Source organism: Anabrus simplex, chromosome 2 (genome assembly GCF_040414725.1).
Source record: "Anabrus simplex isolate iqAnaSimp1 chromosome 2, ASM4041472v1, whole genome shotgun sequence".
NCBI classification, from domain to species: domain Eukaryota; kingdom Metazoa; phylum Arthropoda; class Insecta; order Orthoptera; family Tettigoniidae; genus Anabrus; species Anabrus simplex.
The window spans coordinates 623,688,793-623,714,659 of record NC_090266.1 but is presented as its reverse complement, the minus strand read 5'-3'; the positions used below and the strand labels follow the sequence as shown (position 1 = coordinate 623,714,659).

Sequence of the window (25,867 nt, the reverse complement as noted above, 5' to 3'; positions counted from 1 at the left end):
TACATTGACAAGCTCTTAGTGCCACATGTGATTCGTGATGCGAGGCAACTTGGTGAGAACGCATCATTCATGCGTGATAATGCTGGAACACACAATTCCAACATCGTTCGGAGATTTCTGTGTAACGACTGGAGCAGCCATCCATAAGTTGAATTAAATCCGATCGAACAAGTCTGTGATCAACTGATCAAAGCATCCGAGGGAGAAATGTACAATCCCGAACAGAACAAGCCCTTGGAGACGTCTGGGGGTGTCTGCATTAAGTGAATGTTTGTCGTCTTGTCAGAAGCATACGAAGGCGTTGCAAAACTGTTATCCATGCGAGGGGCGGCAATACTCCTTATTAAGATGCGTAATTACCACGCGAGTGTGGGGTGGGCGCGATCGCACTATCGAGCGTTGAAAACCATTTCTGTTACAGCAACCATCATGTCACGTTTTGTGCAAAATATGACGAATAGTAGGTTACTGAACAGACAAACAGTATCAGTGTGCACTATGTTTACCCCTTCTCCTAATCTGTCATTCCTTTCCTCGATCTTCAGCTTCTCCAACGGGTGAGGTGTTTAACTGATCACTCTACATGGATGTTTGTGGACCTTGATAATTAAACATTTGCTCTCTATAAATTCCATAACGAGTCAGTATCGAAAAGTATCAAATAATGCACGCGACAAATAGATCTCGTATGACCAGACGAACTAGCGATACATTCTGCTATACAAGATCGAAATCCACTGTCAGCAGCCCTGAAAACAGTTTCTCGTAGTTTCCTGTTTTCACACCAGGCGAATGCTGGGGCCATTCCATAATTAAGGCCACGGCCACTTCTTTCCACTCCTAAGCCTTTCCTATCCCATCATCGCCATAAGACCTATCTGTGTCGGTGCGACGTAAATCAAATTGTAAGAAAATAGGAAACAAACGAAAGAACGAATGTAAGCCTTACTAATTTTGCGTGACGTCACCAGTGTGAGTGTACGCTCGCGAGCTGTCACCAGGATAGTATGAAGTTTCAAAGGTAGCAACCTTTTTGAATCCGCGATTTAAAAAAAAATAACTGCCATATTACGATTACCCGAACGAGCAGACAATGCAAAAAATTAAGAAGCTGAGTCTGCAATAGTAGGTATTTTCGAGAAAAGAGGAAAAGAACGCAACGATTCAGCAGCCTTCATAGCCTAAATCGGCTGCCTGTTAGTTTCGCCCCCTTTCGATTTCGGCAAATGACCTGTCATTGGGCATGTAACTGTGTCCAGGCAGGGGATAGTAAAGATGAGTATTGTTATATTTTGTGGTTACAAGATGCTTACCAAAATGCAAACATGTATGTATTTTTTCACTGTGAGTTACACACGAAGAGCCTCGTTGTTCACACACCGAAGCAAGCACCTCAGAACTTCATTTGGACCCTTGTCACGGTAATGCTCGCCATGTTCGACCATGCTAAACTAATCGGTTTTGAAGTCCATGATCCCAAAATTGTGCAGCCATAACTGGCGTTTGTAATGCTCCTATCCAATATTGGTAACTGGTAGCGGGGAGTTCTTTTTCACAGTCCAAGCATATTCCCGCTGCCACTGAATCGTTCCTCAACAGGTCTTCTACCTCCCGCAGCTGTGAGAAATATGTAACAGATATATGAAAGAGCACAGTGCAGGTAAAACGAGAGCTTATGATCATGAAATAACATCAGGCTAAGGCGGAAGTATAAATTTTCATGTGTTTTCCTTTTCTTTAATTATTATAAGGTCATGATAATGGTTAGATGAATGGTATAATTTTCTGACTAATCCTGTATACTCCTGTAATGAAATGAAATGGCGTATGGTTTTTAGTGCCGGGAATGTCCGAGGACAAGTTCGGCTCGCCAGATGCAGGTCTTTTGATTTGACACTCATAGGCGACCTGCGCGTCGTGATGACGATGAAATGATGATGAAGACGACACATACACTCATGATGATGATGATGATGATGCTTGTTGTTTAAAGGGGCCTAACATCGAGGTCATCGGCCCCTAATGGTACGAAATGAAATAACAAAAAATTCAGATTCATCCACTGACCAAAATGAAATAAAAATGTCATGAAGAATGAATGGATGGACATGAACCCTACAAAAAAACAAAAACAAACAAACAAACAAAAACAGTGGATCAGACACAAAAAAAAGATCGTGAATAATAGTATTACTGACCAAGGGACCACTTATAAAGCACGATGATGCTTGATGTCTAACGGGGTGCAAAATCCACGTCTAAGGCCCCACAGTATGGTACATGTCGCGAGTAAAGTAGAACCATGGTATTTGTCATGTTGGGGTACTAATCAAAAGTAGCGAAGACTCACGGTGTTCCACACAAGATGGTACTACTCACAAGTATTGTACTTCGTACAGGTAACGCAGACCTATGTTGTTTCGCACACAATGGCGCCACTTACAGCCAACGCAAACCGATGAGTTTCCTCACCTAGGTGTACTAGTCACGGTGCCGGTCCCAAGGGCCCCGTGGTTTTCCTCACATAGTGGGTACTAATCACAGGCAACGCAGACCCACGGTGTCGCTCATATAGTGGTACAACTCACAGGCTACGCCCAGACCCGCGGTGTTGCCCACATGGGTACAACGCACGGGTACTGGAATCCACCAGGCCAGGCTTTTTACTGCAACTAATCACAAACCTATTTCGTACCAAGTTAGTGATACTACTCGCAAGTACATGCAACCCATGGTGTTCCCCGCATGATGGTACGAATCAAGAGTAGTTTCATGGTTCTAATTCAATCATCCCTTGGTCGCCCCTTGTAGTCGCCTCTTACGACAGGCAGGGGATACCGCGGGTGTATTCTACATGTGCGTCCCCCACCCGCAGGGGGACACATACACTCAGCCCCAGTGCCAGCGAAATTAACCAATTATGGTTAAAATTCCAGACCCTGCCGGGAATCGAACCAGAGACCCCTGTGACCAAGGATCAGCACGCTAACCATTTAGCCATGGAGCCGGACGTATTCCCTGTGAAACTAATACATTATATACACACATTTGGATCGAGCAAACTTGCGGATACTTCTATGTCAGTGATTGGGATGAGATTTCCATATTTTGGAAGTATAATTCTCCATGGCAATAACTATTATATGACAACTCCCTGATGGTTTCCAGGACGTATGAGTGTTTTCTATGAGTGAAAGATTATTTTTCATATTGGATTACTGATATAGAGTGCCTCCGTGGCTTAGGCGGCAGAGCGCCGGCCTCTCACCGCTGGATTCCGTGGTTCAAATCCCGGTCACTCCATGTTAGATATGTGCAGGATAAAGCGGAGGTGGGGTAGGTTTTTCTCCGGGAACCCCTGTTTTCCCTCTCATCTTTCATTCCAGCAACACTCTCCACTATCATTTAATTTCATCTGTCAGTCATTAATCATTGCCGCAGAGGAATGGGACAGGCTTCGGCAGCCGGCACAATTCCTATCCTCGCCGCTAGATGGGGCTTCATTCATTCCATTCCTGACCCGGTCGAATTATTGGTATATATTAATATAGCTTTTTTTTTACAGATACAGTCTTCTTTGTGCATCAAATGATATTACAGCCGATTTTTGTTCTTAAATTAATTTATGTATTTATTTAATATATATATATATATATATAATGTACTTGTATAACATAGGGGCTGCCTGGCCGAGGCGGTAAAGGCGTGCTCGGTTCGCCCGGAAGGACGTGGGTTCGAATCCCCGTCAGGAAGTCGTAAAATTTAAGAAACGAGATTTCCACTTCCGGAGGTGCATATGGCTCTGAGGTTCACTCAGCCTACACCAAAAATGAGTACCTGATTAATTCCTGGGGGCAAAGGCGGCCGGGCGTAGAGCTAACCACTCTACCCCATCACGTGCCGAGGTTAACAATGGTGGAAGGCTTTACCTTCCACTCCTCCAAGGGCCTTCATGGCCTGTACGGAGGTGACTTTGCTTTGCTTTTACTTGTATAATATACTGTATACGCAATATTTATACTAAAAACTCTGCACCAAAACATACATAGGGAGTGCGTGGTGCTGACTGGACTGGTGGGGTTCATAATCAACAACATAAGTGTTATAATAACATCCGTTCGGACCAACAAAAACTTTGTTCCAAGGGTATGTCTGTTTTGTGTTGTTAACTAAAGGATACTGTTAAGTGTACGTTGTTAAACAACACAACCCTGAATTAATTATTGTAACGTACATATTTGTTAGTCCTTTTTGATTCATGACCTGAAAAAGCATACTGGACGAAACACGCAACTGATTACCTTTAATATTTAATCAACGCATAGTTTCTTTAGATAGGAGACTGCATATATTTCAAATTTTCATTGGCATTTGCTTTCTGACAAGCGATAACGAAAAACAAGCAAGATTATCAGTAAAGAGCGGACGAAGGATTCTGTTTACTTTGTAATTGCTGCGCCGTAATCTAATCATCCATTGAATCGGAGGCTTCAATTGAAAGCGCGCCAAACTTCCGCACCGTCCATAATACCTCTGTCCACAGCACTAGTATATGGAGGTCGAAGGTCAATAACTGTTTAACATATAAGCAAAAAACAAAACAAGGATATGAAATTTTCTCCGGACTGCTGAGAATATAGGTAACAGGCAATTCGCCTTACCCGCAATTCAGATGTTTCGTTTTCCTACTATCTGAAATCATGTATAGAGGGGAGCAGTAACATGATCTATAGAGGTGATGTTTATGGGACACTTCCAGGTAAAAAGGTTCATTATTACGTAGAAAAAAATGAACTTACCCTTTCTAACAATGAAAGTGTTGCCTTCAGCGCCCCTTCTGGTCTTCCGAATGGAAAGCAGTACCTATGAAGAACAAGATAAAGATTAAACTGAAACAATTTCCTTTTAATATGGATTTGGGGTAGGATAAATTAAGAATAATGAACCCAATGGTCGTTTAAGAAGGAAACTTTATGGGGAAAACTGAAGTACAAGTTTTCCTATCAAATGTAAGCAGTGATTTGGATTATAAATTGTGTGGAAGATTTTATCGTATGGCCGTTACATTCCGTGGATGTACGTGGTGTTCTAAAAGTGAATGTGAGAAGCAATGTGGACTCGCCCCAAAGCAACACTAAACCTCCCATTGAACATGCACCCTACGGCCGATCGTTTATGAGTTACAGACATTCCAAAGTTGTACTGGAATTCTTGGTAATAACCCTATCAGGCATATCCCACTTCGAGTCGTGTTTGTGTACAAGTGCTCGTGGCTCTTCGACATATTTTCGAATATCATTGATGACGTTATCATTGAAAGAAACGTTATTTTGGCGATGGAGGGAGATCAAATATCAAAGAGTTCGTAATGATACCAAACCCCATGGCACAACAGCCCCGAAGTCCGCTTCCGTAGCGTAACGGTTAGCACTATTAACGGCCGTCCTCGGTAGCCTGGCTTCGATTCCCGGTACTGCTAGAAATTTAAGAATGGCAGGAGGGCTAGTATGTGGTTGAAATGGTACACGCAGCTCACCTCCATTGGGGGTGTGCCTGAGAAGAGCTGCACCAACTCAGGATTAGGACATGAATTTACTTTAACAGTCCCGAACATGGCCTACCAAGCGACCGCTGCTCAGCCCGAAGGCCAGCAGATTACGAGGTGTCGTGTGGTCGGCACGGTGAATCCTCTCAGACGTTATCCTTGGTTTTCTGGACTGGGGCCGCCATCTTACTGTCAATAGCTCCTCAAAAATTGTAATCACGTGGGCTGAGTGGCCCTCGAACTAGCCCTCAGATCCAGGTAAAAATCCCGAGAATCGAACACGGGGCCTCCGGGTAATAGGCAGGCACGCTACCACCACACATCGGGGCAGGCTCGTCATGACACAGTTGATGATAAATAAAATGATAAAAGAGCTTACGAGATAATTTCTGACTCCAGAATTAATGCGAAATATCCCCTCCATTCTGGCCTCCATAACATGAACAGGCATAACTCGTAAACGATTGTCAGAAGACAAAATGTTCATAGGACGTTTTGTGTTGTTTTTGTGCCTACTATCCACACCCCCAGTTACTTCCCAAATTTTTGATAACATCTCGAATACATGTCTAATTACACACAGTTCCATTATTTGCAATATAAGCATTTATACCTTCTGACGTTCAGTCTGCAGGTCTCTCGGCACCTCTATAATCCTCTGTTCCATGCCATCACGGTAATCTTTGTCCGACTCGTTGTCTGAATGGTCAGCGTACTGGCCTTTGGTTCAGAGGATCCCGGGTTCGATTCTCGGCCGGGTCGGGGATTTTAACCTTAATTGGTTAATTCCAATGGCTCGGGGGCTGGGTGTGTGTGGCATATTCAGCATTAGAAATCATCCTAGGAAGGGCCCTCATCTTCACAGCCATGCAGGTCGCCTAATAGGCCGTCTACAGGAAAAAGACCCGCACCAGGCCTCTCCGGAGGCCATACGCCATTTTTATTTTACGGTAACCTTTCACCCTTAATGTTCATAGCTTACGTTGTTCTGTGACGTAAAGGTGAAGAATACTTAATTGAGCGGATACGTTGTAAGTAATTTTGTGCCGATGATCTAATTTTAATGGCATACTGTGTCGAAACTTGCAGACTGATATTTGAAACTTGAATTCAAGGGAAGTACAGCGGGTAAAGTATAAACATTAGTTCTTCCAATAGTGTGACGAAAGAAACCAGAGAGTATTGAATGATAGAAGAACATTAAGAAAACTTGAAATATCGAAATAAGCAAGAAGGTAAAAATGTATATATGGAGCTACGCTTCGCTTGAAAGTTTCAACTGGACTACGTCAAATCAGAAGACATTGTCATGCCATGCAGACTCACCCATTCCATTGAAGTTTTCATGGTTCGCATTGCCTGAATTCCAGAATTACCGTAAGGTACAAAATTACTCATCCTTATTTATTAATTTGGTAATGAGCGTTTTGTGAAACTTTCGTACAAATAGGGTCTCCTTTGTTACTTTGTTATCATTGTATTTTACTTGATACAGACACAAACTCTTAAATTTCTTGTGGTGTGTTATAAAATGTATTTAATTTCACAATCTAGTCTTTTTTACGATGTGTATATAAAAGATTGGTTTATAGTCAACTGAAAGGCCTTAATAATTAGCCAGGTGCTCTTAATTTTTAAACCTATCATTCAGCGATTTTTCGTGGGGATACATTGAACTTTTAGCCGTGAGTGAGGGGTAGGCCTACAATCTCATAATACTTTGAGGATGCTAGTTGCTTTACGTCGCACCGCCACAGATAGGTCTTACGGCGAAGATGGGACAGGAAAGGCCTAGGAATGGGAAGGAAGCGGCCGTGGCCTTAATTAAGGTACAGCCCCAGCGTTTGCCTGTTGTGAAAATGGGAAACCACGGAAAATCATCTTCAGGGCTGCTGACAGTGGGGTTCGAACCCACTATCTCCCGGATGCGAGCTCACAGATGCGCGCTCCTAACCGCACGGCCAACTCGCCCGGTCTTTGAGGATGTGCATTTCTCCAGGATCGTAGCGTAATGAGAGGTAATCGATTCAGTGAGCGAGTTAATCATTGTGATCATCGGCATTCTGTTAGAAGGACGTGAATTCCTTTCATCGGTCTCTTATTAGATTGGCTCTGGTGCACGGGAGTGTAAACTGGATATCTCTCATAAACTAAAAGGAAAACAACCTGAGTGTAACAGGAATTATTGGTGGTGGAATAATAATAATAATAATAATAATAATAATAATAATAATAATAATAATAATAATAATAATAATAATAATAATAATAATAATTTAGTTTGGCTATTGCTAGCCTAGTGTAGCCTTTGTATGGCAGCCCACCCGACGATGGTGGGCGGCATCTGCCGTACGAAACTGCATGTTATTGTGAAGGATTGTGTTACGTATGGTGTATAAGTTTCAGGAATGTTGGGGCAACACAAAAACCCAGTCCCCGAACAAAGGAAATTAATTATTTAAGATTAAAATTCCCGATCGGGCCGGGAATAGAACCAGGGGCTACATAACCGAACGTCACTATGCTGATTATTCAGCCAAGGAGCCGGACATTGGTGGTATGAACAGGTGGGAATAAGAGCAGGAAGGTGCTCGCAATGAAGAGAAAAATAATCAATTCGTTGTATGTGAATGAGCCAACCGCATAGGAAGTGCTTTCCGTGGTTTCCCATTTTCAAACGAGGCAAATGTGGGGGCTGAAAATTAATGCGGACGTCACTTCCTTCCCCGTCGAAATCCCGTCATCGCAATGAGACCTGTCTGTATCAGTGCGACGTAAGAACTTACAGCAGAAACGTAGAGTACAGTGACTCTTGAGTATCCTGATAGGCCGGTTACGCACTGAGTGGCAAAATAGCTGCCACTTGTCAGATCAGCTTTAGGCACGCCACATCCTTAAGGCGGCGGCGGTAAATGTTCAGACGCGGCAAAATCCGCCCAGTGTGTAGTCGGCCTTATCCTCATTACCAAAGAAAGCGAAATTTAGGAGAATATATTACGTTCTCCTTTCACATATACATACTTCCCTGACAACATTATTCCAATAGAATATAAGCTGTTTTCAATGGTTAAAGACAATTTTACCAAGACATTTTAGTTCTGCATCTCTGTAATCATCATCATTCTACGATATCTCAGATCTGTTTCATGTATTCTTTGAAACCTTTAACTGAACATGTTGATGCAATATAACAAATCCCTTTGTTGTGCACTCTCTCCTTCCTTATCATCTTGAAGATGTCCGACTCGTTGGCTGAATGGTCAGCGTACTGGCCTTCGGTTCAGAGGGTCCCGTGTTCGATTCCCGACCGGGTCGGGGATTTTAGCCTTCATTGGTTAATTCCAATGGCTTGGGGGTTGGGTGTTGTGCTGTCCCCAACATCCCTGCAACTCACACACCACACATAACACTATCCTCCACCACAATAACACGCAGTTACCTACACATGGCAGATGCCGCCCACCCTCATCGGATGGTCTGCCTTACAAGGGCTGCACCCAGCTAGAAATAGCCACACGAAATTATTATTGTTATCTTGAAGATACACAAGCAATCTCACCTTTTGCATCTTGGGTCTTACAAAACTCTGTTAACTACAAGTGAGTTCGATGCTATTGAATAATCTTCTGATAAGAGACTTTCTGAATTCAAAGTGTTTATGAATGGTAAAGTTTATGAAACACCCATTATCACTGTGCTCCCATACGAACCGGAAAATAGCAATTAAGCTTAAAGAATGAATTTTTCTTTTGCAATTGGCTTTACGTTGCACCGACACAGGTAGATCTTATGGCGACGATGGGATAGGAAAGGGCTAGGAGTGGAAAGGAAGCAACTGTGTCCTGAATTAAGGTACAGCCCCAGCATTTGCCTGGTGTGAAAATGGGAATCTAAGGAAAACCATCCTCAGGGCTGCCGACAATGGGGTTCGAACTCACTATCACCCGAATGCAAGCTCACAGCTGCGCGCCCCTAATCGCACAGCCAACTCGCTCGGTAGGAATTCATTTTTAATGGCTATTCAATTATTAATATAAAAACCAAACCGCATGGCACAACAGCCCCGAAAGACCATGGCCTACCAAGCGACCGCTGCTCAGCCCAAATGCGTGCTGATTATGAGGTGTCGTGTGGTCAGCACTACGAATCCCCTCGCCCTTTTTTCTTGGTTATCTAGATCGGCGCCGCTATTTTACCGTCAAATAGCTCCTCAGTTGTATCACGTAGGCTGAGTGGACCTCGAAGCAGCCCTCAAATCTAAGTAAAAATCCCCGACCTCGACGGCAATCGAACTCAGGACCTCCGAGTAAGAGGCAGGCGCGCTACCCCTACACCACGGGACCGGCGTTAATAATATAGATATTCATTAAGCGTTTCCCATTCCTATGTCCGTCCCAATCTTATCTATTCTTACGTGTCTTCTTGTACTTTTCTGTCTTCAGTCGTTCGTTACAAGTCGTTTTCTCACTGCCTCAGAGCAGTGCATATCATGAGAAACAAAATGTCCTAGACTGGCATTGATTTCGACAACCTTCCAGTTTTAAACCCACTTTGAGGGTTTAGGTGTTTTACTCAACTTCTGAAGTTATTTAGAAGTTTTCAAACTTCCGCACAAGAATGAAGCTTTCCGTCACAAGGTCTGATATCCTGCCATTGATGTTCACCTACTGACACGCTCCTTCTATGCAATTTTACTGGAACATGCACCCATTACCCCTTGGATGTTGCTGACCTGACGTAAATAAGAAATTCTCGTTTTGGAGATGGGCCCAAATATATTAAAATTATTTCTCAGGGATATTTTGAAATGTTTTACAGCTGAAGTGCATATGTATTTCATCTTCAAGGTGTTATATTTTCTGTCTTATACTGTACATTTTCAGATATATAAAAAACGACCATTGTTATTAACAAAATATTGTTTACAATTCCAAGTTAGCTGTACGCTACCATTCGCTTTAGATTAGCGATCGGGAAACATAAATCGAACTTCGTACTTCATGGAAACCGAAGGATATACTAATTCATGATTGTGAATTTATAAATGTTAATAATCATACTTAAAGTTAAAAATCCCATATGGTATATCGACGTCAAATCCCCTTTTAAATACACAGATGTATGATAGATTACATATTTTGCGTATATTCCTTTAGATGCAAGGAAATATGAAAATATATGTTTTTTAAAATTTGTTTTACGTCGCACTTACACAGATAGGTCTTACGGCGACGATGTGGCAGGAATGGCCTAGGAGTGGGAAGGAAGCGGCCGTGGCCTTAATTAAGGAACCATTTGCCTGCTGTGAAATGGGAAAGCACGGAAAACCATCTTCAGGTCTGCCGACAGTTGGGTTCGAACCCACTATCTCCCGGATGCAAGCTCACAGCAACGCGCCACTAACCGCACGGCCAACTCACCCAATGAAGTAGTATGTGATATGACTTATATTGGAAGTATACGCTTATACTTCGAAGGATGCTCATGCCCTTGAATATTTCTGCAGCTGGAATGAGGCTGTAAGAAAGTGTAGAATTCCTCTTAAATGACTGTGTGTTACATGCTCATTCTACTGTCAGCTCTGGAAATGTCGGAGAACTCCCCCAGCCGGCCCGAGGGCTTTTACGGCCCCTTCTCGTGTTGTACTTTCGTCTGGTGTCTACGTGGACTTTGTGGAAGGCTAAGCTCGAATATTCCTATTCCGACCGAGCCCCGACGATTCTAATACTCCATCACCAGGGATATCAAAGGAAGCTTACCGCGAACAAGACTGAGTCAGCATCAGAGTGTTTAGCGAATGTCGTGGTGGAATGTTGGAGTGGTGTTAGAGAGTTGTCTTCGTTGAGTGTACAGGAGTAGTGTGTTGGAGTGCAATGTTGCTGCTGTTAAGGCTGGTGGTAGTGGTGATGGTGGTGGTGGGAGTTGTTGTGTATGATTCAGTCTTGGTCGAGTGATATGCGTTCCATGTATGGAGCAGTCAAGTGAGTTCATTGTGCGAGTTATTGGTCTTGTCTGGAGTCGAGCAAACTGTATAGCGCTTTTGTGTTATGTTAGCCAAAGTTCGTGTGTTCGAACCCAACTGCAGGGAACTGCTGATTGAAGAGACTACTGCATGCTTGGCGATGTGAAATGATATTTGTCAATCAACAATACGGAAGGTTCGCCTGTTCCAGGTAAAGACTACCAAGCTGGAGACCTGCTATGAGGACGAGAGACTTTGTAAATAGCCCCTAATTAGTGAAGTATTGTAATTTATTTTTCAAGTATAATTGTGTGTGTGCTAATTGGGTCATCCTACATGAAGTTAGATGAAGTAAAACAATAACAGTATGATCTCTAAAAATCCCTTAGAGACTCATGATGTATTTTTAATCCGAGATGTATGTTTTGGACTTTTGTGACTCTGAAGTTTGCATATGGTCTTGTATTGTTTCAAGTTGCAGTGAACACGGTATTTCTCCGTGCCTCATTGCAACGGATCACAATATTATTGCACACCGCAAGAGCATGCTAATATAAGCAATGGAAATTGCAGCACGTTGTTCACCTGACGTAGATAAGAAATTCTCTCATATTTTGCTAGTGTTGGGCCCAAATATCTTAACATTATTTCTCAGAGATACTTTAAAATATTTTTAAATTAAAGTGTTGAAGCTTGAGGAATATATATTTCAGCTTCATGGCGTTATGTTTTCTGCCTTATAATGTATATATTCAGATATACCAATAAACATTGTTATGAATATAATATTGTTTACAACTCCCAGTAAGCTGTACGGTACTACTAGTTTTAGATTAGTTATCGGGAAACGTAAACTCAACTTCGTACTTCATGGAAACCGAAGGTTATACTATTTCACCATTGTGAGTTTATAAACTTTAATAATAATATTTTGAAGTTAAAAATAACATCTGGTTCATCGACGTCAAATATTCAACATACTTTGTACATGCATTCCCTTCTTTAGAGAAGCGTGGTGATGTAACCTTCTGGTTACGAGACGACCATCTGGAGAGCTCTCCGAGAGCTTTCCTCATCCGGTATATACCTCACATTTATTAAATTTGTGAATGCAATGAAGCTGTAACGAACTAATAGAGATAACCTAGGACGGTTAAGTACATGAAACGTAATCATGTTCTTAAGATGTGAAGGATGGTTCAAAACTTAACAGTTTAAAGATATGAAAATTGGTATTTGGAATATATTTAAAAAACAAGGAAACGTGCACATTTTTGTTTTCCGAAAATCCTCTTAAGAGGGGTAAAAAAGTGAGAAAGGGGTTCAGTACCTTTTATGAGGATAGGCCTACTTATATCTCAAAAAATGAAGATGTGACAGTTATGAAAATTGGTATTTGGAATCTTCTTTAAAAATAAAGGAACACGTATTCTTTTGTTTTTGGAAAATCTACTTAAGAGGTGTAAACAGGAGTGACAAAGGGGGCTCATTTTTAAAATGACTATATCTACAATATATCTCGAAAACGTAACATGTTACAGATTTGAAACTGGCATTTGGAATCTCATGTAAAAGTAAAAGAACACGCATAATTTGTTTTCTGAAAATCAACTTAATGGGAAGTGTTAAAGGGGGTGAATTTTTAAAATGAGCATATCTACAGTATTCCTCAAAAACTTAACATATTACAGACGTGAAAATTGGTATTTGAAATCTCATTTAAAAGTAAAGTAACACGTATCTTTTTGTTTTCGGAAAATACACTTAAGGGGAAGGGTAAACGTAACTGAAAAAGGGGAATACATTTTTTTTAGGATACTGGTATCTCCAAAACTAAAGATATTACACACGTGAAAATTGGTATTTGAAATCTATTTTAAAAACAAAGAAACACGTATTTTTTGTTTTCAGAAAATTAACTTAAGGGGGTTGTAAATAGGACTGAAAAATGGGTTGAATTCTTTTACTGAGGGTACTTATATCTCAAAAACTGAAGATGTTACAGACATGAAAACTTGTATTTGGAATCTCTTTTAAAAATTGTTTGCGGTAAGTCCAATTAAGGGGAGGGGGATAAATGAATTGAAAAATGAGTTGAATCCTTTGTTTGAGGATACTCATATCTCGAAAACGAAGGATGTTACGGACGAGAAAATTAGTATTTGGAATCTACTTTAAAAATAAAGAAACACGTATTCTTTTCCTTTCGGAAAACCCAATCAAGGGGAGGGGGATAAATGAATTGAAAATGAGTTGAATTCTTTGTTTGAGGATACTTATATCTCGAAAATGAAGGATGTTACGGATGAGAAAATTAGTATTTGGAATCTCCTTTAAAAATCAAATCAAACGTATTTTGTGGCGGGGATGGGGGAAGTGGAATCAACTTAAGGAGGTGTAAAAGGAGTTGAATGTTATTCTTTTTATGAGGATACAAATAAGAAGTGGACTTAAGAAAATACATCCCTAAAGTGGTTTTGACTAGGCGGTGAGGAATGACGACAAAAATATTCATTTATATGAAACCGTTTGAATTACGAAGTTAAAATTTCAAATGATATCCTATGTGTTAAATAACAGAAGGTTTGAAACAAATTTAACTGCTCAGAGAGCAAAATGGGGGTTATGTTCCGAAAACAAAATTTGTTTTTAATATAATTAATATATTCATTCTTTCCTCCGAAACGATTTAACGTACGAAGAAAACATTCTAAATAGCGGTATATATTTTAAATCCTAGGTACTAAGTAGGAAGTATTTTTTATCGTTCCACCCTTAAAGTGTTAAATGAGATTAGCTCCGTAAACGAAATTATTCATCCCTCCAAAACTGTTTGACGTAAAAAGTTGTAATTTTACGAGAAGGTCTTCTTTTATGTCCTAGGTGTACAATAGTGTATACTTCAAAATATTTCTCCCCTAACGGATTTAGATGGTGGTTGACTCTCAAAAACACAATATCCATTCTTGCGAAACCGTTTCAGGCATTAACTTAATTTTTTTAATGAAGGGTGGTCTTCTATATCCTAGATGTTAATAAATATTTGAAACCATTCACCCCTTAAAATGTATTAATTCCTCCATTACTGTTCGACGTTAAAAATCAAAATTCCACAGGTTGGTCCCTTTTACATCCTAGATGTTGAATAAGATAGGGTTTAAAACATTCAAATTCTTCCGCATGGGGTTCAAATAAGTGTTAGATCAGAAAATAATCATTTCCCCCAAAAGCGTTTGACGTATGAACTGAGAGTGTATTTTACAGTCTCAGCTGACAGTGGACACTCTAAAATGTAAAACTTTCAGGAAAACCGTAGCGAAGCACGGGCATCTTGCTAGTAAGATATAAAATGATACGCAAGTATTCTGCACTACTGACCGAAAACGCCCTAAAAAATCACAATGTATATATAATCTCGTACAGTGTACGTTTGTCAAGTTGTTTATATTTAACGTTAAGAATTTCATTCTTAGGTTCCGTATTGAATCAAGATTCACATTAAAGAAAGGACGACAAGTTCCACCTTTTCAATACTATATATTGCGTGAAAGTTTTACATTTCTGTTAAAACATCATGATTATTGTACATTTGGTACCGGTTTCGACAAGGTTCTCTGTCATCATCAGCCAAGGACTACAAAGACAAATTACATTGATCATGACTCTTATAGTGAGATTACAATAGTAGTTTAAGAAATATACATGATAGGGCTAAAATAGTATTTACATATATAGACTGATGGTCAGTGAGATAAAAATGATCGTATTTCTATGAGGTGTACACCTTAGTATTTCTAGTTAAAAAGAATGACTTGTTGAAAGAGATTTTGTTTTTGTATTATATATTTGTAGTAAAATGTAGATATCAACTTTTGATCTATGGTATTTTAACTGTTGACCAGTCGGTTCATTTTTTGAAGGCTGTGTAGCCATGTGTGACACACTAATGAAGTGAACAAACATTTAGTCATGAGCTGTTCCACATAAAATATGCACAATAAAATTATATACAAGATTCTAATGGGGCTTCAACTTGGACTTAACAAATGAAGAAATTTTAGTATAATGTCCAATGCAACCAAGTTGTTTATATAGGAATTAAAGTGTTGCAGCACTGTACATCAAAATTAATTTTAAACACGAATAGATTGTGGCGCTTCATAATTTACCTAATAAGCATTGTTATTAAACAATATGAAAGACAAAGTGAAGAAAACTAACCATACAAATCAGTTTGATATCACTGTCAACAATAATTGTCCTTACAGAATTGCCGTTATGTGTTAGTATTATTATCTTATATTCACAGTTCTCAGAATGGTACTAAAATAAAACAAAGACACTTGAAATATTAAAAGGACTTTACCTAAAATTAGTGATTTGATTTTCCAGTAAAATCCGAAGCCTTTCTTTGATCTCCTGAAACTTTTCTTTTTCTTCATGAGTAACCGTGCCAACTCCATCAGGTCTGAAATGTCATTGCACACACTGTAAATTCAAAGTACAAACAAGGAGGTAAAACATTCACAATGCAATATATTCACAAGGTGGGGAATACATGATTACTTTCCATGGGAAACTAACAGCTATCAGAGCAATATCTTGATTAGGCGAGGAATCACATGGATTGTGAAAGAAAACTCAGAGCTAATACAGTCACATAGCAATATATTCATTTAATGTGGAACATTTATGTTGTCAAGGAAAATACAGAGTTCATAGAGTCCCAAAATGTTCATTAGGTGAGAAAGTACGTATGTTGTCACAGAGCGTTTTACTTGTCAGGTGGGGAAGTACATGGAATGTCAAGGGGGTTTATAATGCCACAAGGCAATGTGTTCATCAGGTTGTAAGTAGGTACATTGATTGTCGAGAAGTTTATAATGTCACAGAGTAATGTGTTCATCAGGTGGGGAATTATACATAATTTCAATGTATACTTTGTGTTTATTCAGACACAATGCATTCTTCTGGTGGAGAAGTACAGGTGTTATCAAGGAAAATTCAGAGCAAGTATAGTCACCGAGCACTATGTTCATCAGACGAGGAAGTAAATATGTTGTCGGGGAAAACTCAGACATACTTCAGTCACAGAGCAATTTGTTCATCAGATGGGAAAGTTCATGAGTTGTCAAGGAAAACTCAGAGCTCACATATATGTTTCTTCATTCAGATATCCGTCGTGTATAACCATACACGTACAGTGTAGAATCCTATTATAATTATAGGACACATATATAATAGAAAGATTTTACTCCTTTGGAAGAACTAGAAATTAAGTTGAGAATACAGATATACCAGAATACAACCATAATAAATGAGAAATATGGAATACTGATAACAAAATTAATAAATGGTTGCAGTAAATTACAAAAAATAATTACCAGCAATCATTTTGCGTGAACCGATAGCTTTATGTAGCAGTAGTACCGTACATTCTTAATTTGTTCAGGTCACTACAAAAAATCTACCTGAGTACAATAAATGAATGATCTCGAGTCATTATAAATTAAAATTCTTATTTCAGATTTCAGGAACTGACTGACAAATTAATATACCCTTGTCATTAACTATATTTCCCCGTTTCAGCTACAAAATGCACCAGATATTTGGGCTTGTGGACCTTAAAAGCAATGCCTAATGTTTAATAATGTTTTTTGCTAGTTGCTTTACATCGCACCGACACAGATAGGTCATATGGTGACGATTTTAATAATTTTTATACATTATCCGTTGTTTATGTAAGTCACCTGTCGTTATAGTAGGAAAGGTTACGGAGAAGGTATAAGAAGCCAATCTGACTTCAAAAACGGGAGGCCAACAACACTGGGCCCTATTTTCTACTCTATTTTAGTTCGTACTGCCGACTCCTGGCCGACTATGTATGGAAATCCTGTAATTCAAACAGTAAAGTACAGTAAATAAATAACAAGTATGATTTAAAAAAACTAAAAACGAACTTTCTCGGACTTATTTTTGACATAACGTATGTAAATAAAGCATTTTAAATACTAGGAATATCGTCTGGCGGTAGCATGAAGAGTATTGTTAGGATGACTGAATATAGGTTCCTATTACATTCACGAGGTTGGCCACAAACTGCACTTCAAAGAACGTTTAGAAAGCTATGAATGAATGAATGAAGAAATTATAAAAATAAATCAGTCACAAAAATGTTCATTTTACCATCAGATATGTGAGCTCGAGTTTGTAGTAATTGTTTGTACTAGATCTAGTTGCTATTGCTTAATTGAGAGCTAAAGAAGCCCATGGTCTTGAACAGAAACATATGGATATTTTCTTCCCAAGAGTGTGTATTTTTATGAAGATGACTGAGTAAAGGGAGAGAATGCAACCAATGATCTAAAGAGACGAGCACTCAGAACAGAACTCGCATTCAGATGCCACATGCAGCTTTTGAGAATACCGTGGAAGAATACTTCACTTCCACAAGCAAACTACTTACTCTCTACTAGAGCACTGAGATTATGCATGCAAGTATGCTATTCTGAAACGTTATATTACATGATATTATCACTCGTGAAAGCAAGTCTTTTGAAGGAGAATCTTTATCTTCCGGTGTTGTGGAATACATATGCTGAACCTTACAGATTTCAGGAACTGACTGACCATAAATATACCCTTGTCTAACTAATGTTCCCGTTTCAGCTACAAAATACACCAGATATTTGGGCTTGTGAACCTTAAATTTTTTAAAATTTTTTTTTTGCTAGGGGCTTTACGTCGCACCGACACAGATAGATCTTATGGCGACGATGGGATAGGAAAGGCTTAGGATTTGGAAGGAAGCGGCCGTGGCCTTAATTAAGGTACAGCCCCAGCATTTGCCTGGTGTGAAAATGGGAAACCACGGAAAACCATTTTCAGGGCTGCCGATAGTGGGATTCGAACCTACTATCTCCCGGATGCAAGCTCACAGCTGCACGCCTCTACGCGCACGGCCAACTCGCCCGGTAACCTTAAAATTAATGCCTAATGTTTAATAATAATTTATATACATTATCCATTGTTTAGGGAAATCATCTGTCTTTATATAAGGAAAGGTTACTGAGAAGATATAAGAAGCCAATCTGGCTTCAAAAACCACAACACTTACGATATTCCTCAGCACAGTATGTGTATAGAATATTCTGGCTGATTGATGACTTAGCTGCTCTTGGTGAAGTTATCTTCAACGAAATCTATTAGTGTCCGAACTAACGTCTGTGTGATTCTGGGTTATTGGTAACTGAGCTACAATCGCCTAGACGAAATTCAAATTATAAAATTACTTCACAATCTAACAGTCGGATAACTTCATCAAACACATAATAAGGAGTGGACAAAATAATGGAGTCACCCGGGAAAGGTACGTTGATGTTCAGTCCGGTGGTACCACTAAATATCTTTGCATTAACACGATCTTTCGTTATCAGTTTATGTGCTTATCCTATGGCGTACGCACTGTAAATCAGTGTAATGCGCTCGCTTGTCTTCCATAATTCAGCAGAAGGGAGACCTATCAGACTTTCAAAGGAGACGTATAATTGGTTCCCGTTTAACTCCAGCGTCTGTAACAAAAACTGCCGGGTCATTGATGTATCGAGAGCAACAGTGTCTAAAGCTACTATGAGATACACAAATATGAAAATGTCTGCACACAGTAGCTGAGGCCATACGATTATTATGTAACCATAGCATTGTTCGGTTTCCCATTATTTTACGCACTTGCTGTACATAAACGACTTCTTTTATCTGGACCAATAGTCAACGTAAACAGTGGTTAAAGTTTCAGTTTTAATTCTGCCTCTCCTTCGTGTTATGGTTTGTGAGGACACCCTCATGGGGACAGCTGAGTAACTACCTCACACATAAAGTAAAATTACTGGTCTTGGCTGATATGATGTAAAGAGGTCCACATTTTTGTTTTAATTTTCTCAAACCTCTATTACTAGAAATATCAATTTATTTATACATATAATTTCGTATTCCGCAGTCTCTTTGAATTTCGATAGACACAGTATCATGTTACGACGATTAGAATAAATAAAAAATTTCTTGGCTCAATTGTTCCAAACTCTCACTTTCAAGTACAGTTTTAATATTCAGTGAATCATGATGTCCGTCATTGCGTCTTATTCTCAACAGAATACGTTAATGTAAAGAAGCAAGTCACTGGATGGTGCAGCTGTCGCGTCGTTGTACTTAAAAATACTTGTTCTCGCTATACTTTTCAGGAAGCTGAAGCAACACCACAGCTACCCACACGAGGTCTTTCTGAACCTCCATTCTCTATTGTAATGGAGAAATTACCATCACAATCAAACGTACTGTTTCTTTCACTCAATATCAAACACAATGTTACACTCTTCAATGCTGCCATTTGCCTCAAACTCAAACCATTCAGAATGTTTTCTTAACAATGACCAACACTTTTATGTGCAGCCTTGATTTGTTGCCTTGCTACTCTTGCCACCTAGTTGTTTCCAAGCAGTCGCCAGCCTATCAAATGGATGTAGGGCACTTTCACGTTCATAAGTTTGCTAAAACATTGCGTTTGTGCTTGATACATTTCTGGGAAGCAGGGTGCTGATCTCGCTTACACACAATCCCAGAGATAATTGTTCCACTTTAAACGTTTAAGGAATACTCCTGGACTGGCTACTCTTACCGTAGTGCTTGAACACAGAGGATGGCTACGACTCAGAATAAGTCCGCAGTGACCACCCCTACGCAATTGTAAATGGTATCTCGACTCTCAGGACCACTTATTAAGCCACCCAGTCGTTGTCCGCCGTTCATGAACTAGGACATGAATACAGGAACTCGCATCACGAACCACATTATTATCAAACTAGATGATTTCATACAATTGCCAGTAGTTTCGTGTATTCTTCAAAACAACTTAGCCAAATATCTCCATGTGGTTTTCTTAATTAATTTAAAAACAAATATGGAAAGTATCTGACAATACTTCAAATTTGCATCTGCATTCAATGATTCAATGTAAACTTCCTGTAGATGCCTTCATTGAACAGCTGTTCCGTCATCAATACTGAAAGAAACGTTTCGCGGAAATATATCGTCATTAACGAAGAAACTGTAATTGAACATCCCTTTCATTAAAGATTGGTTTTGTAAATGACTTCTCTTTCAAGACAGAATGAAACTGCTGCAAATATCTAACATCCATTACTGCATATCTTAAATAAAGAGAGAAGCTTCCTCTCATTTACAAATTGCTAACTGAAAGTAAATTGCTTGTAAGAACCGTGTTGTGATAGATTTAATAAGAGATGATGTCTCTAAAATTCAGTAGGCTGAACCTAACAAGATGCCCACAGCCGTCACCGAAGTCTCTAGCAACTTTAGCTACTCATACGAGGGTGGTTCAATAAATAATGTAACACGCCCCTCCTGAATATACTGTTCGCTCTAGTGTTCGGATTTCCCTACAGAAAGACGACAGCTGTGATACATGAGCGTTTGCTGGCATACCCACCTCATCAGTTGTGCTATTGTTGCGCGTTTCACAAACATGGTCAAGCGTGGAAATGCGAAGTGTGATCGACTTTTTGTGACTAAATGACACCACACTAGCAGAAATTCCTTCCGTCCCGCACTTGATGCCGTTCCAAGAAGAGGGAGTGACGTTTCTTCACCGTATTGTGACAGGATATGAAACGTGCGTGCATCTTGTGACACCGGAGACGAAACGATCATCGAGGACATGGTAACAGGCACGAACATACCGTCCAAGAAGTTCAAAACAACAGAATCAGTGAAGGAGGTTATGACGACGGTCTTTTGGGACCACCGGGTTGTGCTACTGGTTGATATCCTTGCCTAAGGGCCGACGGTAAAATGCTGCCCGTTCTTGTACCACACTGCATCGGCCGTGGGAAGCAATTTGTAGCAAACGACCGGAACAGCTACGTGCGGGTGTCATTTTGCTGCACGGCGGTACCAGACCACAAGCAGCAACCAGCATACATAATCTGTTACGTCGCTATCGGTGTGGGTACAAACCGAAACTGGCGCCTGGTGATTTTCATCTGTTCTGGCCATTGAAGGAACACGGTTGTCGGCGATTCACAGGTGTAGCGAGCCGTCCTGCTTGTGGCTTCGACGGTTTGACACGGAGTTCTTGTATGTCGATTTCGATTCCTTGAAGCATCGGTGCAACATGTGTTTAGATATGTACGATCACTATGTAGAAAAGTAACCTGTCCCACGGCCATACTAGGGTTGATATGTACCGGGTCATCCAGTAATCTTGGAATTGGGGAGGCGGCTGGGAGGGAGGAGAGCCTGTAGGGACTGCCGGTTCTGGCTTTGTCTCGCAACGCAGATTTTTCTTGCTTCGGTGACAGCAACACCTGTGTGCAAAGTGAAGTGAGAATAAATGGGAAATAGTAATAACAGGCCTAATTATTCGATTTCATAGCAGAGTTTATTTACGATACGTAAGTGCGTGTAGAATCCGGTCGTGCTCTTATGTGATTATATCAAGAGAAATTCCCAGGTTTTAGACTTCCAAGTCGTGGGACGGTTTATAGATTAGTTAATAAATTTCGTGAAATGAGAAATATTAATGACAAGAAGCGAAGAAGGCGATGCACACTGCTAACAGAAGGAAATCTTGAAGACCTGGGACAACGCCAGAAAAATTCTCCTAAGTAATCTCTTAGCCGTCTTTCTCAGAAAACGGGTATTTATTACGGTTCCGTACAAAGTGCTACGAAGTTACTTATGTTAAAACCCTCTAAATGTTCTGTTGTGCAGGAACTTAAACTGGCTGATCCTGTGTGTAGGTTTAGATTTAGTGAATGGAATTTCAACAAAGTGCATGACAGAGAAATTGACCCCAATCTCATTCTATTCTCAGAAGAAGCGTGTTTACACTGATATACTTGGGTCTGTAAATTCTCAAAACAGCCGATACTGGAGTGCCGAAAAATCTAATCTGCTCCATAAGTACTTTTAAAGTGCAATAGAATTTATCAGGCGGTCATTCTAGTTAGCTCTCGTATTGCCCGGCCGGCGGGAAGCGATAGCTCAGCCTCGCGTCAGCTGCGGTTCTGCGTTAATTGGATGACCCTGTATGTGAGCACATGGTGTTGCAATGAGAGGGCTTGCTGTCTTGTTTACTGAACCGCACTCATGTCATAAAAGGCCGTCACTGGCCGAACAAGTAGGTGATTAGAGCTGATGCTGCACGAGCGGTGTACATTCATTTCACCTTCACTGGATTACGTCTGAACATTGTAGTCCAACTAGCGGCTCACCTACACATACATCAAATACCTGTACTACGCATGTAACAAACTGTTCGGTTTTGGCCAAAGGTCATGATTTACCACCAAATTTCAGTCAACACTTATTGAAGATATATCTCTTAATCTTTACCCTGTAAACAATGATTGTTCTTTCTAGGAGATATAATGTTTGAGTTTCAATTGTGCCTGTTTATGTAGATTGTATTAGGCTAAATGCATAATATCTGCAAAAACTAGTGACACATTTCATAGTTTGTACAATAACAGTGAACAACAAATTTTTGCTTTTTGTTCGTGAGTAGTTTCCCAGTATGTGGGACTGGATCCTTTTCCCTTAAAATGAAGGAAAATCAGTGATATAATGATCGTGATTTCTTTTTGCAGTCAGGGAATTGATCTATTATGATTTTATTTTTTCCCAATTTTGAAATCAAAGGTTGCTCCGGACGACCAATAAAAGTTCTCTCAAGCCTAGGAGGCCCGGAGGAGTCCCCCTACACGAGAAAAATGTGTGGTAGAATCATCGCTAATCGAAAAATAAATGTTCATAACTTTAATTCTTCAAAAATTTCCACTTTTTGCAATTTTCTGTACGTTTTCCCCGAAACAAAGAATTTTACTCTATCTTTAAACCGGAATGGGTCGGTAAAATACGTCTTAATTTACAACTACTAATGTATTCTAACTAGGCAGCTTCACATAATGGACTAGACTTGTACTTTTCTTTACAATACACAGTTCTTGTCTATTTTTAGACAGGAATTCGTAACATTCGACATGCATGCACTTGAAGTACTTGCGTATAATAAGGTAGGATGGCAAAAAGAGAAACACAGATGAACCAAAAATGAAGAGAAAAACCATTCGGAAGTTGTTAAATGCTGCTATGACTTTAAAAGTGTCCGACTCGTTGACTGAATGGTCAGCGTACTGGCCTTCGGTTCAGGGGGTCCCGGGTTCGATTCCCGGCCGGGTCGGGGATTTTAACCTTCATTGGTAAATTCCAATGGCTCGGGGGCTGGATGTTTGTGCTGTCCCCAACATCCCTGCAACTCACACACCACATATAACACTATCCTACCTCACAATAACACGCAGTCACCTACACACGGCAGATGCCGCCCACCCTTATCGGAGGGTCTGCCTTACAAGGGCTGCACTCGGCTAGAAATAGCCACACGAAATTATTATTACTTTAAAAGTAAAGAGATTTACGTGGCTTCTATTTTCTTTTGTATTCCAGTGGTCTTTCGCGAAGTAGTCCCCAAATGTAATTTCCCATCATAGTATTTCATTGTTGTCCTTTAAAAAAGGTGATACCATTTCCTGTTTCACTCCGCGACGATTCTACCATGCCTTTTCTACTCCAGTGGCACTCCCTCTGGCTTCCTAGGTGGGAGAGGACTTTTATTGGTCGTCCCGAGAAAACTTTGGATAAAGAAATCGGAAGAAAGCATAAAAGCATTAAAAACAATGCCCCGACCGCAAAACGAAATCAGGACCATTGTGCCATTGATTTTCCTTCATTTTAGGACCACATGAACCAGTCATATATACGGAGAATCGAGTCACAAAAATTGTGCTGACCGATAAAATTTATGTAAATAACTTCGAGTAAGCATGATACCATAAACAGTGGAAGAAGTTGCACTAACCGGGCTTTGCAGGAGAAATGCCAATTTAATTCTCACTTCTTCAATTTCTATAAAATACCGATATCTTTGGGACAGAAAGGAATACTCCTTGGCTCCGGTAGGTTTATTCACACTATAATTTGTTGCCCAAGGTGAAAGCTGCTGGACCGCTCTGGTCTAGAGGAGTCATCTTCAAGTTTGGCATTGTATTCTTTCTCGGAACTGGCAATGGTCTTTCAGGCATTCCACGTAGACCTGGAGAGCGGAATATTCACGCATACGGTTTCAACTTCTGATATCATGAGGTAAGATGATACCAGTTGCAATTAGTGAGAACACAGTAGAAGGATGGAGGGGTTCGTCATGAGTTCATACGTCTGTGAGCAGAGTGGTGTTCGTTACCATGCCGAAAACCTTTTAAATTATATCAAGCCGTTGTGTCAGTCTCAGAACATGATTAATACCATGCTATTTGCTTTACGTCGCACCGACACAGATATGTCTTATGGCGACGATGGGATAGGAAAGGCCTAGGAAGTGGAAGGAAGCGGCCGTGGCCTTAATTAAAGTACAGCCCCGGCATTTGCCTGGTGTGAAAATGGGAAACCACGGAAAACCATCTTCAGGGCTGTCGACAGTGGGGCTCGAACCCACTATCTCCCGATTACTGGGTACTGGCCGCACTTAAGCGACTGCAGCTATCGAGCTCGGTTTAATACCATGCAATGCACTGGATATAGTCTCTGCACATACATATTATTAGCTGTTATTCTTTTCAGCATTCAGTCTTCAAGCCTCTGTGTATGAACTACTGTCAGATTCAAAATGGTGTAGAGTGTAAACCACTAATATTGAACGAGTGGACCGATCTGAACTTAAAATACACCCAAAATCCTCCCTTTGTTCTACGTTTGGAGGTTTAGATATTCTCTTGACCTCAGTCCACTAGAAAATTTTATGTGAGGGCACGTGAAGAGCCTGGTGTATGAGACTTCAACTGAATCAGAGGAAGAGCTCATCGATAGGGTGCTTGCAGCTGTTCACTTTCTACAGCACATGAACATGTACAACAGACAATGGCACGCCAACACAGAGCTTATATTGCAGTAGGAATCTGCACTTTTGAACAGGTTTCTGTAAAAGATTACAATTACATAGAAATGCAACAGTTTCATTCCCAATCACACCAGAATGTACCTCAATTATCAATTTCTGACCTATGGTTATTTAATTAAACACATTGGTTTCGGTCTCTTCTATGATCCCCTGTCAGTATATCAGTCAGAAATAACAGATATATTTTCAGGTGAACTATAGGATATTTATTCAAAACTTGAATGTGTTAACGAAGTATTTCAGAATAGATGTTGATTTAAATATCATACTCGTATTTACTCATTATGAAACTATTCCTGGAAACTTTCTCTGGACAGAAAATTCCCCGTTG

General features: G+C 40.1%; 1 protein-coding gene across 1 annotated transcript in view; it reads right to left on the bottom strand.

Annotated features, from left to right (window-relative positions):
* The window catches only part of Cadps (calcium-dependent secretion activator 1), a 609,066-nt gene that overhangs the window by 258,537 nt on the left and 324,662 nt on the right, over window positions 1–25,867 (bottom strand). The window contains exons 20-21 of the mRNA XM_068226018.1: window positions 15,874–15,975; window positions 4,800–4,863 (exon numbers count right to left, since the gene is read on the bottom strand). Coding sequence (XP_068082119.1) covers window positions 4,800–4,863; window positions 15,874–15,975 — 166 coding nt within the window. The remainder of the gene's footprint in view (window positions 1–4,799; window positions 4,864–15,873; window positions 15,976–25,867) is intronic.